At 44.7% G+C, this 18187-nt stretch overlaps 1 protein-coding gene across 1 annotated transcript in view; it reads right to left on the bottom strand.

The window, feature by feature from the left end:
* Positions 1-9626: 9626 nt before the first annotated feature.
* DRC1 (dynein regulatory complex subunit 1) overlaps positions 9627-18187 on the bottom strand; it is a 131271-nt gene continuing 122710 nt past the window's right edge. The window contains exon 17 of the mRNA XM_086966513.1: positions 9627-11284. Within this exon, the coding sequence (XP_086822639.1) occupies positions 11222-11284 (63 nt within the window). The 3' untranslated portion in view covers positions 9627-11221. The remainder of the gene's footprint in view (positions 11285-18187) is intronic.

Below are 18187 nucleotides of genomic sequence, written 5' to 3'. Positions count from 1 at the left end.
CCAGGGTTGTCTGTTCCTATTATTAGATCTTCCGGTAAATTTTCCCTCACCCCTACTCTTACTTCTGGAGATGTCCCTGCCGTCGACACAATGACAATGTCGGCAACTGGATATGGTCTGATATCCCCATGGACGCATTTAATGTTAACAACCCCTTTAGAAATGTACTGTTTTGGATTTACATAGGATGATCTGATCACTGACTGGCGACAGCCTGAGTCTAACAGAGCCAACAGAGGGTAACCATTTGCATTAACACTTACTCTAAACGATCCGCCCATTTCTGCTGAAAACAGTACGGCGTTGGGGAGATAGCGAACCTCCATCGGTTCTTCGTTTCTTTTTCTCGGACACATCCTTGCAATGTGTCCCCATTGTCCACAATCAAAACATTGTGGACCTGAAGGGATGCTGTTTTCTGTTCTCCAGGTCCGGGGGCGTGTTACCTCTCTGCTCCGTGGAACATTTTTTTCAGATCTTCCCATTATTTTTTTTTCTCGGTCCTGCTCAAATGGAAAACCTTTCGGTTCAGCCCTAGCAAAGGAGGAGGCCATTTCGACCGCTTGGGCGGTTGTTAAACTATGATGTTGTCGTAGCCACTTTTGGGTGGCATAGGGGAGGGCCTCTAAAAACTGTTCTAAATAAATGCGGTCGAGTATTTCCTCCTTGCTACTCGTAGCGGGGGTAAGCCATTTGTCTGCGGCCATTTTGAGTCTTACAAACAATGTCTTGGGGTTTTCCCCGACTGAGCCCCTTTCCTTCCGAAATCTTAGTCGATATGCTTCTGGATCAAGTCCCAAATGGTCAAGAATTATTCTCTTGATCTCGGTGTATGAAGTGTTTCCATTAGGATTGGCCACTTGATAAGCGGCTTGTGCTTCTCCTCCTAATAGGGGTGCCAGAAAAAGCGGCCATTTTGCTACTGGCCAACCACAAGCTCTGGCGGCCCTTTCAAAATTTAATAGGAAGGCATCCGGATCTTCTCCTGTCCGATATTTCTGTAAGGAGACGGCTGGAGTTCCATGGGATATTGTTCTCTCCGTTGTTCCTCCTCTGGCAACGGGGTCAACCCATGGTTGTTCATTTTTCTCTTCAAAGACTTTTTTTATGACTTCTCTATCCGCTTGTGCAGATGCTAAGTGCTGTTCTAATACCCACTCGATCCGTTCTTGTCCTTTCACTAACTGTTCGACCACCGTTTCCATCTTCACTCCACAGATGGTGCCTATGCCCACATTCTCCACCACTGTAACGGGTGCGGGATGAATAGGCAACACACTGATCTTAGTTTTCGTGGGTTTTATTTTAGTGTACAACGAGTCTGAGCTTTTCTTCTTCGATGATATCTTTGCCCTTGGAGAACGACTTCTCGCTGTCTTTCTTATCCCAGATTCAGCAGCCGATGTTCGGTGTTCCCTGTCTAGTCTTCTCCGTGGGACAGGCTCGTCGGTCTCCGTCTTGTCGCTCGTTGGAGAGAACAAGGAAAAAGATAGGAAGTATCAGTGGTCTATTCCGTTTTTATACATGCTCATAGGGTAAGGGAGTGAGGACCAAACTATCGGTGCAGCCCTAGTAACTTAATGCCGGCGTGAAGGAAATAAGTGCTCAGGAAGGGATACACCAAGACCGGGTGGGGTTTTCTCAGGGTAAATCGGTACTAGCAGTTTTACGTTTGACCCAGCCCCTGAGTTTGTCTCGTACCTGGCTGAGCCATACACCTCCCGCGGGTGTATGGCTGGGCGGCTCGTAGTGTCGGTGGCCTCCTGGCTTCTCGTCCTCCACCTCCGCTTCACCGACTCCCGGTCTCGTCGCGTCCCACGTCTTCAAACTCCGCTCTGCTTCGTCTCTCTCTCCGTCTCCGCTCCGCTCCTCCGTCTCCTCCCTCCGGGTGAATAAACACACTCCTGATTCGTTCTCCCGGGAATAAGACGTCTCCGTGTCCTGACGTGACTCCTCCCACTGGTATTCCCAGTCCTCATTAAAAGGCCAGTGTTCCGCTTGAATGTCAATGTCTGTGTCGAGTGTCTGTAGAGGGTATAATGAGTTAGAGGTAGAGATGGCCCTATGTCTCTTCGCATTTTGACAATCGTGGGATAACCCCAGGTCGTTACAGCCACCCACAAACATCACTGGTCAAAAACATATGGACGTGAGTCACCAACAAGCACATCACAGGTCCAAAAACATGAGGACGTCAGCCACCCGCAAACACATCACAGGTCCAAAAACATGAGGACATAAGCCACCCGCAAACATATCACTGGGCCAAAACATGAGGAAGTGAGCCATCCGCAAACACATCACAGGGGATAAAACATGAGGATGTGAGCCACACTCAAACACATAACAGGGGACAAAACATGAGGACGTGAGCCAACCACAAACACATCACAAGGAGAAAACATGAGGACATGAGCCACCCGCAAATACATCCCTGGGGATAAAACATTAAGTTGGGAGTCTCCTGAAAACCCATCCACGGCGTCAAAACATGAAAAGGTGAGCCACTTGCAAACACACCACAGGGGATAAAACATGAAGACGAAAGCCACGCGCAAGCAAATCAAAGGGCCAAAAACAGGACGTGAGCCACCCGCAAACACATCATGGGACCAAAACATGAGGATGTGATCTACTTGCAAACACATCCCAGGTGAGAAAACATGAAGATGAGAGCCTCCTGCAAACACATCCCGGGGTCAAAACATTAAGACGAGAGCCACCCACAAACACGCCATTGAACAAAACATGAGGACGTGAGCCACCCACAAACATCACGGGTCAAAAACATGAGGACTTGAGCCACCCACAAACAAATCACAGGGCCAAAACATGAGGACGTGAGCCACCCGCAAACACATGACAGGGGATAATACATGAAGACGGAAGGCACCCACTAACACATCAGCAGGGCCAAAAAATGAGAACGAGAGCCACCAGCAAACACATCATGGGACCAAAACATGAGGACGTTAGCCACCCGCAAACACATCACAGGGGACAAAACATGAGGACGTAAAGCACCAAGTAACACATCACCAGGGCCAAAAAATTATGAAGAGAGCCACCAGCAAACACATCATGGGACCAAATTATGAGGATGTTAGCCACTTGCAAACACATCACGGGGCAAAAACATGAGGATGTGAGCCAACGGCAAACACACCACAGGGGATAAAACATGAGGACGTGAGCCACCCGCAAACACACCACAGGTGATAAAACATGAGGATGTGAGCCACCCGCAAACACACCACAGGTGATAAAACATGAAGACGTGAGCCACCAGCAAACACATCACAGGACCAAAACATGAGGAGGTGAGCCACCCGCAAACTCATCACAGGGCCAACAACAGGAGGACGTGAGCCACCCGCAAACACATCACAGGGGATAAAACATGAGGACGTGAGCCACCCACAAACACATCACAGGGCCAAAAATAGGAACACGTGAGCCACCCTCAAACACATCACAGGGGATAAAATATGAGGACGTGAGCCACCCACAAACACATCACAGGGGATAAAACATGAGGATGTCATCTCCTAGAGAACTCTTCAGGATTGTCGATTCCCTTACGACACTTCAGACACCGGATCCTGTGGTTGCCTCCCAGGATTTGTGCAACAAGATAGCTGCCTTTTTTCAGTCTAAAATCGCTGACATCTATGCTGCTTTGGAGGTCCAAAAATCCCTGACCGCCGTCCCCCTGTTGCCTGCCCTCCCTGAGTCCAGTGTTGCGGTATCCTCTTCACATCAGGAATTGATTTCCTTTCCTCCTCTTTCCTGTCAGGATCTTGAAATCCTGCTTGATAAAACCAAATCTGGTTCTCCGCTGGATGTTTGCCCGCTAAAGATCCTCAAGCAGTGCAGAGAATCTCTCCTTCCTCCTCTGGTTGACATCATGAACAGAGCGATGAAGGAAGGCTTTTTCCCCCAACAGTGGAAAAATGCTGTTGTAAAACCTTTGCTTAAAAAGCCTTCTCTGGACCCCGGGGTGTTAAAGAACTTTCGCCCCATTTCACTGCTCCCGGCTCCCGCAAAGATGCTCGAAGCCTATTTAAATAAACATCTGGCTGCATTTGTGGAGAGCTCGGGCTGTTTGGATCTTTCCCAGCATGGGTTCAGGAGGGAACATAGTACCGAGTCTGCCCTCACCATAGTGCTAGATACCATCCGCACCAGAGTTGATGAGGGTCAGACCTCCCTCCTGATCCTTTTAGACCTCACTGCGGCCTTCGATACCCTTTCTCCTGCGGTATTAACATCTCGCCTAAGGGAAATTGGGGTCCGCGGGTCTGCTCTGGGACTTCTTTCCTCTTTTCTCGACCACAGAGAACAAAGGATAATGCTGGGCTCATTCCTATCTCCATCCCTGTCTGTGCAATGTGGGGTCCCCCAAGGGTCAGCGCTTAGCCCTACCCTTTTTAATATCTACGTGACCCCCCTTGCCAGACTTATTAGATCTTTTGGGATGGAGGTAGTTTCCTATGCGGACGACACCCAGATCCTAGTCTCTCTCTCCCAGCCAGCTACGTCAACTGCCGCTAACTTTAGATCCTGCATGGAGGCAGTTGGCCAGTGGATGATCCACAATTCACTAAAGCTGAATGGGGAGAAGACGGAGGTGATGGTTTTTGGAGGAAAGGAATCGATCTGGTCGGCGGAGTGGTGGCCGAATTCGCTGGGTGCATGTCCCGAGCCCACCTTGTCAGCAAAAAACTTGGGAGTTATGATCGACCCCAACCTCAGTATGTGCCAACAGGTCAACAGGACTGTTTCGACCTGCTGGGGGATTATCCACACACTGAGGAAAATCAGGCATTTCCTGTCACCCCAGGCAAGAAAGCAACTTGCTGTCGCTTTTCTGGGCTCGCGACTGGACTACTGCAATGCGCTGTATGCAGGGCTGAACAAGAGTCACTTACAGCGCTTGCAGGTGGTCCAGAACGCGGCAGCGAGGTTTGCTCTTGACCTACCAAAGCGTGCCTCTGCCACTGAAGCCCGAAAACAACTGCACTGGCTCCCCGTTGAATACCGGATCCTTTTCAAATCTATGTGCCTGGTGTATAAAGCTCTTGCTAAACCCAGTCTTACAAGTATGGGATCCATTCTTTCTCGGCACAACCCTGGTAGGAATCTTCGTTCCGGTCACAAACTCCTCCTCTCTGTACCCCGTGTCAGAAAAGCAAGATGGGGAGGTAAGGCCTTTTCCTTTCTGGCACCCAAGTGGTGGAATGCCCTCCCTCTTGGAGTAAAATCTAGCCCCTCTCTGCAAACCTTCAGATCTGCGCTTAAAACTCATCTTTTCACACTTGCATACCCCTAGTGGTATTCTGTATTTTCTGTTTATTGATTTTGATAGGCGCCTTGATACCTTCGGGTTTAGTCTGCGCAATACAAGTTGCTTAGTAGTAGATGTGAGCCACACGCAAACACATCACAGGGGACTAAACATGAGGACGTGAGTCAACCACAAACACATCACAGGGGAGAGAGCATGAGGATGTGAGCCCCTTCTGTTTGAAAAGGCTCCCCTGAGCCACTTAGATGACAAGCTTTTGGAGATGCACCTGTGTGCCAGAGAGAGGTGCTGAGACCTGAAAGGACTGGGGCAGCTTTCTCAGCAACCCCAGATGAATTTCGTTTTTTATCTCTACTGATGAAGGATAATATCCAGAAACACATGTGTCTAGAGATTCACAGCACTAACCTGCACCAACATTGGTGCAACACTTCAGCAAAAATACAAGAAGCATTTAAAGCGACTGCATTTACCATAATTCTAAGGGGTGAAATGTGCTGGGAGGTGAAACAGTGTGCTCTCATCCCCCTCCCTCTTGGGAAAGACACCCCCCCCCCGATTGCTTGGCAGACGTAAAACATGTAAATTCGATTGCAAACCTGCATTAAGTTCACAACTGAATTTACCTCTGTGAGAATGGCTCACCGTCTGTATGTGAAATATGACCCTTCCAGTGACCTTATCTGGGGTTATCGATAACAGTTTGGGTCAAAATTACCTTTATTGGAAATCAATCTTTAGCAGAATCTGTCACCAATCCCCCTCAACACCTCCAAGAAATGCTTCTGATCAGTGACCTCTGACCCTCGGGTCTGGACACAACCTCTGCTCAATCCACAGCACAGCTGATTGAAAAGTGTCATTAACAACTTGCTGGCCGACTGGCGGGCAAACTTACTAAGCCTTCCAGAACACACTACATTTTACTCAGCAGAGGTGCCCTATTGTTGTATTATATTGTATTGTAATTGCATTTATATAGCGCTACTACTCCGATGAGGCGACAAAGCACTTTTTCAACGAGTAGCACGCTACTCCGGAACCCATAAAGGATTAGTATTGAATTAGTATAGTGAAATATGAAAGTGATTTAAGTGGTGGATAGGTTAGTCAATTATTTTGATTCAGAAGGATCGCGGAAGGATATATTAGTAGCTAAAATAGGGAGAGACATCTGTGGAACGAGTCAAATCAGATACTGAAATCTGGAGTGAGAACCTCAGATGTCTACGCGGATACCCATGTAAATCAATATTCATCATTTAATACTAAAAATAGTGAAGCAAATTATGTCGAGCTGCACTCGTATATATTTAATTTCCACATCATTCCTAAATGTCTGGAAAGCAAGTATTTACTAAGAAACGCCTGGGCACTCGCGTGCAGCTGCACCTTTTGTGCCACACCAGCAATTCCGTTTTTACGCTGCAACTTTTTTGTAAATAACTAATTTAATTGAAATTAAATCTATAAATAAATCTTGTAATTTTTAGTAGACAATACATGAAATGAACCTTAAACCTTAGGCAGGATTTTTTTTAATAATACATCTTTCACAAATGATTGTATTAAAATGCATGTAAATTAATTTCATGCTCATAGCAAAATTTGGTTAACAGTGCTGACGCATGTTTTAATTTTATTCTTAATTGAATAAAATGTATATAATAATGTACCCTAATATTTAACATAACATTATTTTTGCTATTTCTTTTACGTTTAATATACTTTAATATGTTTCGCTATACTTTACAATAGGGAGATCTTTGCCCTGGTGGCAAGATCTCCACCTATGTGTGAGAGGTTACTAGTACTAAGTTTACAAACGTAAATGTTGCTCTACCTCTTGAACTCAGGCGGTGGAGACATGCAAGTCTACACTTGACAGTAAATTTACACCTGTACATGGTGAATACTCAAAAGTAGTAAATTTACTACAAAGTGTAAGAGTAAATGTATACGTGTAGATTTACTTACTTTAGTGCACCGCCCTCCTTGAGCTCAATAAACCAACTCTTTTGCTACAATAACTCAATAATATTACTATCTAGATAACACAGCTTCAAAATATACAATCCTTCAATCACTTTACATAAAATTATTTTGGATTTGATATAATTCAATCTTTTCTACAAATACATGCCTTTGTTTAGAACTGTCCTCCCTCAACAGCTCACTGTTATACTATGTATGTGGGAGGAGAGAATTAGAAATAATGTATTTGTCAGAAGGATTCAATCATACCAAATCTAAAACAGTGGTACGGGGAGTGAGAGATATTTTGGAGTGAGTTTCTGGAGATGTCTTATCTAGCTCATCAGGGAAAGGATTATATGTTTCCTAAGGTTGTTGAGACGCTGTTATTGGGTTTTAAATGTGATTGTTGGTTGGTTGACAAAATACAGCACATATAAATATATGTTGACTAGCAGCCCGTCCCGACGTTGTCCGGTTATGAATTGCTGCTGGCCAGTAGTATATTGTTTTGTAGGATTTCGTTTTGATAGCATGTCTTATCTGTGACAGGCCTGTGAAACGCTCCGATTCACAGTGCACTGCTGATGCACTTAAGAGTGCGCGTTCAGTAGTGTGTGAACTCGAGTTTCCCTACTTTATCTTTCCTTGCAATATTGTATAGCGCGAACTCGACAACATGGCATGAGCACAATTTACATTACAGAAGAACACATTCATTTGTGGTAGGCACGGGGAGACAAAGCAATTTGCCTGGAATCACCGGATGTTGAGCTGATGCCGAGATTCGAACGTAGCTCCCCAGCTCTAAAGTTCGCAATTCTAGAACTTGTGGCGGGAGGTGGGTCTAAAAGTGTATGTCGGCGCTGGCCATCAATGAGAGAGACCTGTGCATTTTTCAAATGGGTGGTGAAAAAATATGAGTATGTTGCTGGAGACGTGGGCCGCCGTGCCACCAATGTACTTACCGGGGGACAGTAAACACCCATTATTCCGCAACTTTCATTCCACATACCATCACTCAGCATACTTTCATTATGAAAGTACCATGACTCCGCAATGCCATTATAACGCATGGCATTACATTTTATATGCTTTTACCACGCATACATTTACAACGAAATTCGTTGTAAATGCATGAATGGTAAAAGCATGTTTTTTTTAAATGTTTGGATAAGGTAAGTATGGGTATAGGGGTATATGTTTTGAGTACTGAGGTATATGTTTTGGGGTGTTTGGGTATTTTAAGGGTTCAGATATAGTTTTGGGTTATGGGGTACAGGGGTAGTTTAGGGTTTAGGGATAGGTATGGGTTTTGGGGTACAGGAGTATTTTTAGGGTTCAGGGCTAGGTTTGGGTTTTGGGGTATAGGGGTAATTTTAGGGTTCAGGGGTAGGTTTGGGTTTTGGGGTACAGGGGTATTTTAAGGGTTCAGGGCTAGGTTTGGGTTTTGGGGTACAGGGGTATTTTTAGGGTTCAGGGCTAGGTTTGGGTTTTGGGGTACAGGGGTATTTTAGAGTTCAGCGATAGGTTTGGGTTTTGGGGTACAGGGTTATTTTTAGAGTTCAGGACTAGGTTTGGGTTTTGGGGTACAGGGGTATTTTAGGGTTCAGGGGTAGGTTTGGGTTTTGGGGCACAGTGGTATTTTTAGGGTTCAGGGCTAGGTTTGGGTTTTTGGGTACAGGGGTATTTTTAGGGTTCAGGGGTAGGTTTGGGTTTTGAGGTACAGGGGTATTTATAGGGTTCAGGGCTAGGTTTGGGTTTTGGGGTATAGGGGTATTTTTACGGTTTAGGGATAGGTTTGGGTTTTGGGGTACAGGGTATATTTATAGGGTTAAGATGGGTTAGTGTTTAAGGGTGTTGGGATATTTTAAGGGGTAAGGGTGGGTTATGATTATGGGGTACATGGGTATTTAAAGGGAGCAGGGTGGGATTAGCACACGATATGAGACATGGCATGAAGGGCGGAACGCACCACACGCCCCTAGCGTTTGTCACGCCCCAGCACACGCCCATAGCACAACGCAGACACGCCCACAAGGGACTACTTTGCTGGCACGGTTCTTTTACCTTTTAAATGTATATGGTGGGCGTCTGCATAGCCTATGTCCTTCTGCTGCAACTGCCCTTTCCAACGCTGTATTGGGTGTTGTGATTGGTGCTGTGGTTCCTGAGATTACCCGCCTCAAAGGTTTGGGCTCTCTCTTTATTATATTAGTATAGATATAGAAATGAAAGATTCTGGAGAAAGTAATGGAAAAAAACAATCAACATTCTTCAGTTGTGAATAATGGCAATAAAACTGAATAGGATTATTCAGTAATTAAGATTGTTTACAAGGAGCTGATGATTCACTTTACAAAATTTCCTTTATTATTAAGTGATAAAAATAAAGATTTTAAAATTACTCTTGCTGAAGGGTATGTAAATAACGTTTCTTGATAGAAATTAGGAGGCTGCTATCTTACATCATGTGTGTTATGGCATGGATTACAATTTAACCAACTGCATTTCATTTGTAATTGTATTTCAATTAACAAAATAAAAATGTGAAAATGTTGTTGTTATTTTTCAGCTACATGATAGAGAATGGAATACACACAATTGAACCTGTCCTGGTAAAGTGAATAGTTTGAAGACTATTAAGCAATTGGTAATGAGCAAATCAATAAAGACTCAAAGAAAAGCAGTATTTGTGAGATTTTTCTAAAACACCCAGCGCCAAGGTGGATTAGACCGTAACAAACTTTATTCCCGTGGGAGAGAACCATCTTAGGTCCTTGGCGGTTACACTTGATCATTCATTCTTTTTAACCGCATACGCCAGGCCTTGCTGGCGCCAGAGCAGAGTACATGAGAAGGAAGAGAACAGATTCAAGGAAGGGATTACCGATGGTATCTGGTATAAACATGATTCATTAGGAAGGGTGAAAGTACATCTCAAGCATAAAACACATTTGAGACCAAAGTGCATTTGGGTCCTTGGCGGTTACACCGGATAATGTATTCTTTTTTACAACGTGGACCACACCCTTGAAGGCGTTGGAGAACAGTACGCGAACAGGAAGGAAGGCTGATTCAAAGATGGTTTAGAGCAGTGGTTCTTAACCTGGGGTCTAGGGACCCCTACTCAGGGGGTCCGTGACTTTAGAAAATTAAATTATATTAACAGATTAATAGCATATTAAAAAATAAAGAAGCAAAGTATCATGCTAAAAATTATAAAAATGTTCTGTAAATGTAAAGAAATTTGAAATTAAAGGCTAAAAAAAGTTAGTATTCTCAGATTCAATCATGGGAGCAATGGACACTGAGAGGCCTAAATGGAATTTACGGGAGCTGCATTCTTCCCATTAAAATTAAAAAATAGATTTTTCTTGCATATGGTGAAGTAAATTAAATATTTCAACACTTGTGTATTGTGTATTTTTATGTTTTGTTTTGTGTTTCAAATCATCGACAGTGCTTAGGCCGGGGTTCCCTGCTTCCAGTAATTACTTAGTGGGGTTTCCAGGATTCCAATAATGATTCATTGGGGGTCCCCAGGTTCCAGTAATGATTATGTAGGGTCTACAAAAGTCAAAAGGCCACTGGATTGGAGAGGAGGAAGGGTGGATATTGATGGACCTGCTGACGCGACCCTGAAGGCTGGGGAGAGTCCATCTGCTGCACCTAAACCGGGAGGTGGGCTCTGGGATCTTTGGAATGGGGGGGAATTGTGGATATCGATGCAACGGCTGACAGAGACGCTGAAGGTGGGGGCGAGTCCATCTGTGGCACCTGGACAGGGGTGGGGTCTTTGGAGAGGGGGGAATGGCGGGTTTCGATGGACCTGCTGACGGCGACCCTGAAGGCTGGGTGAGTTCATTTGCAGCTCCTGGACGAAGATCGTTGGAGAGGGGGAATGGTGGATATTGATGCATCTTCAGACAGTGACCCTCAGGACTGGGAAGAGTCCATCTTCAACACCCGGGTAGGGGGAACCTCCAGCTCTGAATTAACCTGAAAAGTAGAAGATAAGAAACAAACATTTAAAGTCACTTTAAGACGTCAACGCCCGGATCGTACCATAGAAGATTGAGTTTGGGTAGTACAGGAAGTCAAATGAGAGGATTGCCATGAACTAGCACAAGACTCAGGCAGTGTGCACCCTCTTGTTCCTGGCTTGTGCTCTCAGGCCCTACATGATCTCCGGCTTCACTTATGCTTCCTCATTTCAAGCAATGCACACTTCCCTGTGTTTGTCTCCAGTGCAGCCGATGGAGCTGGCATGTCCTCCATGCAAGGGCTGCACTTAATACTTGGGTGTGTTTATGCTTCCAAAGATGTTAATTTATCTGTCTCACCTGCCATCCAACCTATCTTCGAGCATGCACACAGTCCCTGTTCACAAGACTTCTTTAGGAGATGCAGGTCACCTAACTGCCTCTGATCTTCAAGTCCTTCCGTACTACAACCCCGACAGTCGGACAGCACTTCTGATGAGGCCTACAGGGTTGGGCTCAATACTCCAAATGTGGTGTATGGAGAAAGGTCCACATGCGGGACAGACAGAGGAGCCAGTAGGCCAGTAGGCTATTCTGTTCATCTTTCACCCTAACCCTGGGGTTTCTCTCTTCAGGGAGCCTCCTATGTACCCCTCTAGATTGGGCACCTTATTTGTGTTACTCTGATGATCTGGGGTGAATTCGAAGTGTACACCCACTCATAGGAGAGGGGGGCTCCTGCCATTCATATCTTGCATGGTTAAAATATGTCACTTTTTAAACTGTTCTTCTGCAATAAAGCCTGTGTAACTGTCCTTTCATAAACTGCTGGTATCCAGTAGTAGTAGTAAAAAAAACTCAGATACCATTCTGGGTCTTTTTACACTATATGAAATTGCAAAATACATAGGCTATTAAGAGAAGGGTCAGTGGGTGGTACAGTGAGGGAAGCAGACCTCTGGAAAGTGAAACTACCAACCATCTCAATGTGAGATGAGTTTAATCTCCCACAAGTGGCTTCCCATGAGGGTGCTCTGTATGGAGGCTTATCTATGGGTAGAGAATACGGGACGCATGGTGTCCTGTGTAAGTCCAGACTGCATACAGCAAAGATAGTAGCTCCTTGCATAGAACAAGGAGCTGTTCCTTGGAGCGGCCCTGGCACTGTACCTTAGGGTCACCGTCGCAGGTCTAGTTTCTGGCTATAATATACATTCATGTCATAGTCCATACTGAACGAACACGACTGGCTCTAACCCCTATCTACGCCTGCCACAGGCATGGCTGTGTCTTTGCCTTTGAACCTGTACACTGCTCCAATGATTTTCAGCATGGTTTGCTCTATAAAGATAGAATTTACATACTTTTGGGTGGGAATGTCCTCTGCATGATATACAGTTGTGTGCCCCTGCCTTAAGTGCCAGAAATAACAATGCATTTAATAAAGTGCGTGGCTACCTCAAACGAGGTGTCACAGCTCTAAGTACAGATCACTGCAGTCCCAAATGTAGCGATTAAACTCACCTAGCTCCCACACTAAAGAACCAACTGCTAGATGCATCAACGTTCGATTTTGCGAGTCTTTAATTGCGAAGTTTAAGGATTCGCATTTAGGGGCTCGCAAAATCCGATGCATGTAGGATTTGCTAAAATGTTAGCAATTCCTAAATATTCCTTATCTGCGACTCGCAGAGTGCGATTCGCAAATAAGGAATGAAATCTCATTGATTCCTATGGGCCAAGAGGCCCATAGGAATGAATGGGGAGGAATTCTCATTTTGCGATTAGCAATTAGCTAATCGCAATTTGAGAATGCAATCTCAAGGGTGACGGGTGTCCAAAGGACACCCTATTGCACCCCTTAAATTGACCTGGACACTGCTATTGTGAAAACACATGTCCCAAGGACATGTGTGTGTGTAACATACAACTTTGAAAGATGCACTTTGGAGCCTTTTTCACAGTTTTCGCTATTTACCATGAAGTTTGATTTCACAGTAAATAGCGACCCCGATCAGCGAAATTGCTAGGTATTTTACATTCATGCATTGCAGTTAAGGAATCTCAATTTGAGATTCCTTAAATGCAATCGCAAATTTATGCATTTGGGATGATGCATCCCAAATGCATAAATACCGGTCGCAGAGGGGCAGATTCTGAGAATCTGCCCCTTTGCAAACGGTATTTCGCTTGATGCATCTAGCTGCAAGTTTAATTTTTCCCGCAAAACACACTGTCTGAATCTTACAAACTGTCAGTAGGTAAATACTATTTACCTATTCTTAAATACCAAACTTTACCAATTCGGTATTTAAGAATAGGTAAATAGTATGTAGGTAATTTTTCGGTAAATTTTACCGAATCTGTAAAATTTGGTATTTACCAAATCGGTATTTGCCTGGCGGGCCATAGGAATGAATGGTAATTACCGAATCGGTAAATACTGATTCGGTAAAATTGGGAACATATTCAAGGGCGCCAGGGTGTCAATTTGACACCCTGTTGCACCCCTGAATAGTGCTTGTGTGCAGATGTGGCACACATACATGCCCTAAGGGCATGTATGTCTACCACATGGCAGAGTTGAAAATGCACAGATTTGCATTTTCAAAGGTATTCCTTATTTACCACCAACTTCTAGTTGGTGGTAAATAACGAATCCTAAAGTGGGAAAAGCACTCATTTGAGTGCCCCCTACATTGCAAATTCGGTAATTTTACTGATTCAGTATTTTAAGGAATTAGTCATTTACCGATTCCTTAAAATACCGAATCGGTAAATTACTGAATTTGCAATTTAGGCCAACTACATCCCAAATGCCCAATACCGGTCGGTAACAGCCGAAATGCGGTTATTTCGGCCGTTACCGACCGGTATTGGGCCACCTACATCTGGCCCTGAGTATCTTGCATCCTTGTTTTCGATTTTGTGCCCAGATTTCTGACTTGGAGGGGCCACCAAGCATTTGCCTGACAGTGGACTATGCATCACTCATGGGTTTAGCATGTAGAACTGTGCTCGCAGCAATCGTGTTTTTTGAGTCAGTACTTCTGACCAGGCCTTTTTATATGTATTACCGGAGTGGGAGCCTACATGTCCACCCATGTAAAGTTCTGCCTCTAGGCACTAACACAGATGCTAGCGCTAACATCCTGAGGGCAGGTTACACATGTGTGTGTATATGACCTGTGTTGTACAAGCATTGTGTCTATAAATAAACAAAAGTAATGGAGGCCTAAAAGTTCCAATTAGGAACCCCCTGGCCTGTTCCTTTGCACACATTGGAGGAAAGGGTGTTTTCCCAGGCAGTGGAAGTGTATTGCTGACATTTCTGAAGCCTGAGGGAGGAGACTTAGGCAGCGAGCACATTCTTGTTCCTGGCTTGTGCTCTCAGGCCCTACAAGGTCTCCGGCTTCACTTATGCTTCCTCATTTCAAGCAATGCACACTTCACTGTGTTTGTCTCCAGTGCAGCTGTTGGAGCTGGCATGTACTCCATGCAAGGGCTGCACTTAATACTTGAGTGTGTTTATGCTTCCAAAGATGTTAATACCTCTGTCTCACCTGCCATCCAACCTATCTTCGAGCATGCACACAGTACCCGTTTCCCACACTGAAGTAGGGGAAGAGTAGACAAGGCTTCTCTAGGAATTATGTTACGTCCTTTTGGTCAAAGGAGCTGCCGATGAGTCTTTCTGAGCACCGCCCTTTGGAAGATACCAGGGATTTCATTGTTTCCTGACCACTGTGCAGTGTGGCTGCTAATATCCACGTGCAGGAAGATCACCCCGCCTTGTGCCTCTGGTATGGGTGCTCCACACTGGAGACTACCCTGCTGTCAGGAGCATCACTCTGCGCAAAGGCTTTGTCTGGAGAACAGCCTGGAGAGGACACATCAAGGAACAACAACCCCAAACTAATCTGGTTAGTAAAGAGAGAGAAGCCACATCCCCAGTCTCCTTTGACTGTATAAATGTGGAAGCCGCTGACCCACTTGCAGATCCTGTTCCACATTCTCTTTCATCAGGGAAGGGATTGCTCCACAGAGATTTTTGTAAAACTAGAGCTGGTTTCTCCCTCACAGTCAGCTTCGCAGAGGTGAGGAGACATCACCTGGAGACTTATGTGGAAGGAAGAAGCTGTTCCCCTGCCCTGAAGGACCTGGTAGTCATCTTGTTTGTTGAGAGAGTGCCAAACCTGCAGGAGGTGTTGTTGCCCAGGGAGAGCCATTATCGATTGACCTTGGATTGTGATGGTCCATCCATACAGGAGTGCGATCTGCGTGCTCCAGGGAATGTGAGCGCGTCTCTCCAAACAAGCGGTTCCAGTTAGAAATCACAGCATCTATGAGATGTGCCTGAGTGGACTGTGTCTTGGTGGGGTTGTGCCACCATAAGAAGACTGCATCTAGCAGGCCCCATGACCCTTGACAAGGCGGTCAATATGTCTCCTCTCAGAAGAGGGAGTGAGCAAGGTGCATGTGACAGGTCCCCGCCGGCCACGCAAGAAGAACTGACCAACTTCGTTGTGGTGAGTAAAGAATATGTGGGAACTGCGAAATAATGGCATAGCCAAAAGGTCTCGCCTTTGGGACCTTATGCGTGTTTAGCCATGCAACACTTGATGTTGTTGCACCAAGGATATTGTGCTGGATAATTAAACACTTATAAGGTCCCAAAGGCGAGACCTATTGGCTATGCCAATGCTTGTTTTTAAAGGCAAGGTTGCTCTCGAAAGATACTAGCACAAGACTGTTTTGTCAAGACATTTTGGGTGAACCCGTCTGTACGTCGCAATCATTCTACGCTAAAAGAAAAAAACACTAAAAACTGCCTAGTGTGAAATGCAATAAACATCGCAAATTTCGCCGGCGCAACTAATAGTGCACCAGCCTATCTGAACTGGTTGAACTACGCACTGTTGCTGTTAGAGCATGCTCTCTGTGTACAGCGTCAGTTCATCGAATGCAGATGAAAATGTTTGCATTCTCATTAATGTATGTGTATGAATGGGTAGACAGACAAGCCTTAACTCCTTGCATGCTTGTGACGGCCGGAAGCCGTCACGCATCATGGTGGGCATGTGCGCAGGACAGCGCCCGGCCATCCAAATCCCGCCCGCTCTGTGAAACCTCCGCGCAGCGCAAAAATTCACGCAGCACGCAAGGGTTTAAACCTGCTATAGGCTTTCTGCTACTACAGTGCTTTAATCGGAGTCTATGTTTCTTTATCTTATCAAGAAAACAAGCAGAAATTGTTTCTACAACTGTACCACCACGGGTCACGATGTGGAAAACAGGTCTGTGTTTGTGTTAGCAAACAATGAAAAAAAAACAAGACCAGGGGCATACGGTTTGCTAGAGAACTGAAGGGCATGAAACCCTTGTGCAACTGATACTGAAAGTGTGGCGTCTACTTCAAAAGCTCGAATTTAACTAGCTTTGTGAAAGGATCTTTTGAGTCATGTGCATTGTTCGCCATTGGGATCACTGCAATAGCTGGTAATAGTTACCCTGCAGGGATGACACTTTCTTCTTGCGACTCACATAAGGGACACTGAAAGAAATGTAATAACAGCACACTGGATTCTGGGCCGAAAAAAGCTTAGTGGTTATGTTTAAAAGCGTTACCTTCGTGAGTTACAGGCATGAAACTGGTAAGAGCGAACACACCACAAATGACTGTACATCAACTAATCAAATAATGTTGATGCTTAGCTGTTTTCATGCTTAGCCCAAATTGGAGAAGGCCATGTGCTTGGCAAAAAAAATACCAAAATATCAATTTGTAGTTGAATCGTCATTGGCCGTATTGCATAATTCAACTTATAATTCTTAAAAAAGGCAGAAGAAAAACTGCAGCAGTCATTACCACATATTCTTCCTCAAAAAATGCACAAGAGAGTGCAGAGACAGGTCTTGGACCTGAATTTAGTGAACTGTTGGCTCGTTTTGCACTTTACCACCTCCAATCAAAACAAGTGGGAGGGGTGGAGGGAGTGCCGCAGAGGGCACACATAGCGGTTGCCTTGAGGAAGCGAGCAGGGCACCATCTGTTTGAAAGTTAATTACGAACAGATGTCGCCAAAGCTCGCTCTCGCAAGGGAATCACCAAACGTGCATGAGTTGTCATTGAAAGCAATGCAAAGCGTGCATGTTTTTTGGCTGAAAAAGGGAATCGATTCCTAAAGATCTCCTCCAAAGCAGCGTATGCGCGCTGCGTAGGCGAGATCTAAAAAGGGGTAATTTGCACATCAGCTCAATACCTGAGAGAGAGAGAGAGAGACTCGTTTTTCAGATATATTTCTTATGAACTATTATAATAATATTTTTGACCAGATGTCCACTGATATTATTAATTCTTTGAATAATGTGTGTTAACAAATATCTATGACAAATGTAAGGCTGGCACTTTTATTGTCTGGGTTGGAGATTTTAATATTTCAAAATGTTGTTTTAGTGGCCAACCTGTTTGTGGTCTAGCAGAAGGGTGTGGAGAGGACATTTCTCACTTTACACACTCCCCATATGGATGTGCTCTAAATAGTTTCATTGTTTTTTTGCCAGTGATTTTTCTTCAGGTGAAAACATGCACTTCCCAACTTTCACACCTTTGGTTAAGGCACAGCTATACATTACATTTTAATATCACATGCTTTACCCTCACGGATTGTGGATTTTAAAGTTATATCAAATTGCATAAGTGATCCTAACCCATTATTACTTGTTTTAGTTCTAAACATATTAGAGAAAGCTAACCGCTGTGCAAGATTGGACATGGTTACTCAAAAAATAGTGCCTTGAGAACTAAACGAGATAAGGTTGACACAGCGAATTTTATGAATGATTTAATTATACAAAAAGGAAAAGGTATTAGGACATGCCTTTCTCTGGAAGCAAATTCTGTATCTATTTTGGATGG

The sequence above is a fragment of the Lissotriton vulgaris genome, chromosome 4_1 (genome assembly GCF_964263255.1).
Source record: "Lissotriton vulgaris chromosome 4_1, aLisVul1.2, whole genome shotgun sequence".
Classification (NCBI taxonomy): domain Eukaryota; kingdom Metazoa; phylum Chordata; class Amphibia; order Caudata; family Salamandridae; genus Lissotriton; species Lissotriton vulgaris.
The sequence above is the reverse complement of the archived record's forward strand: the minus strand, read 5'-3'. Positions and strand labels throughout refer to the sequence as shown.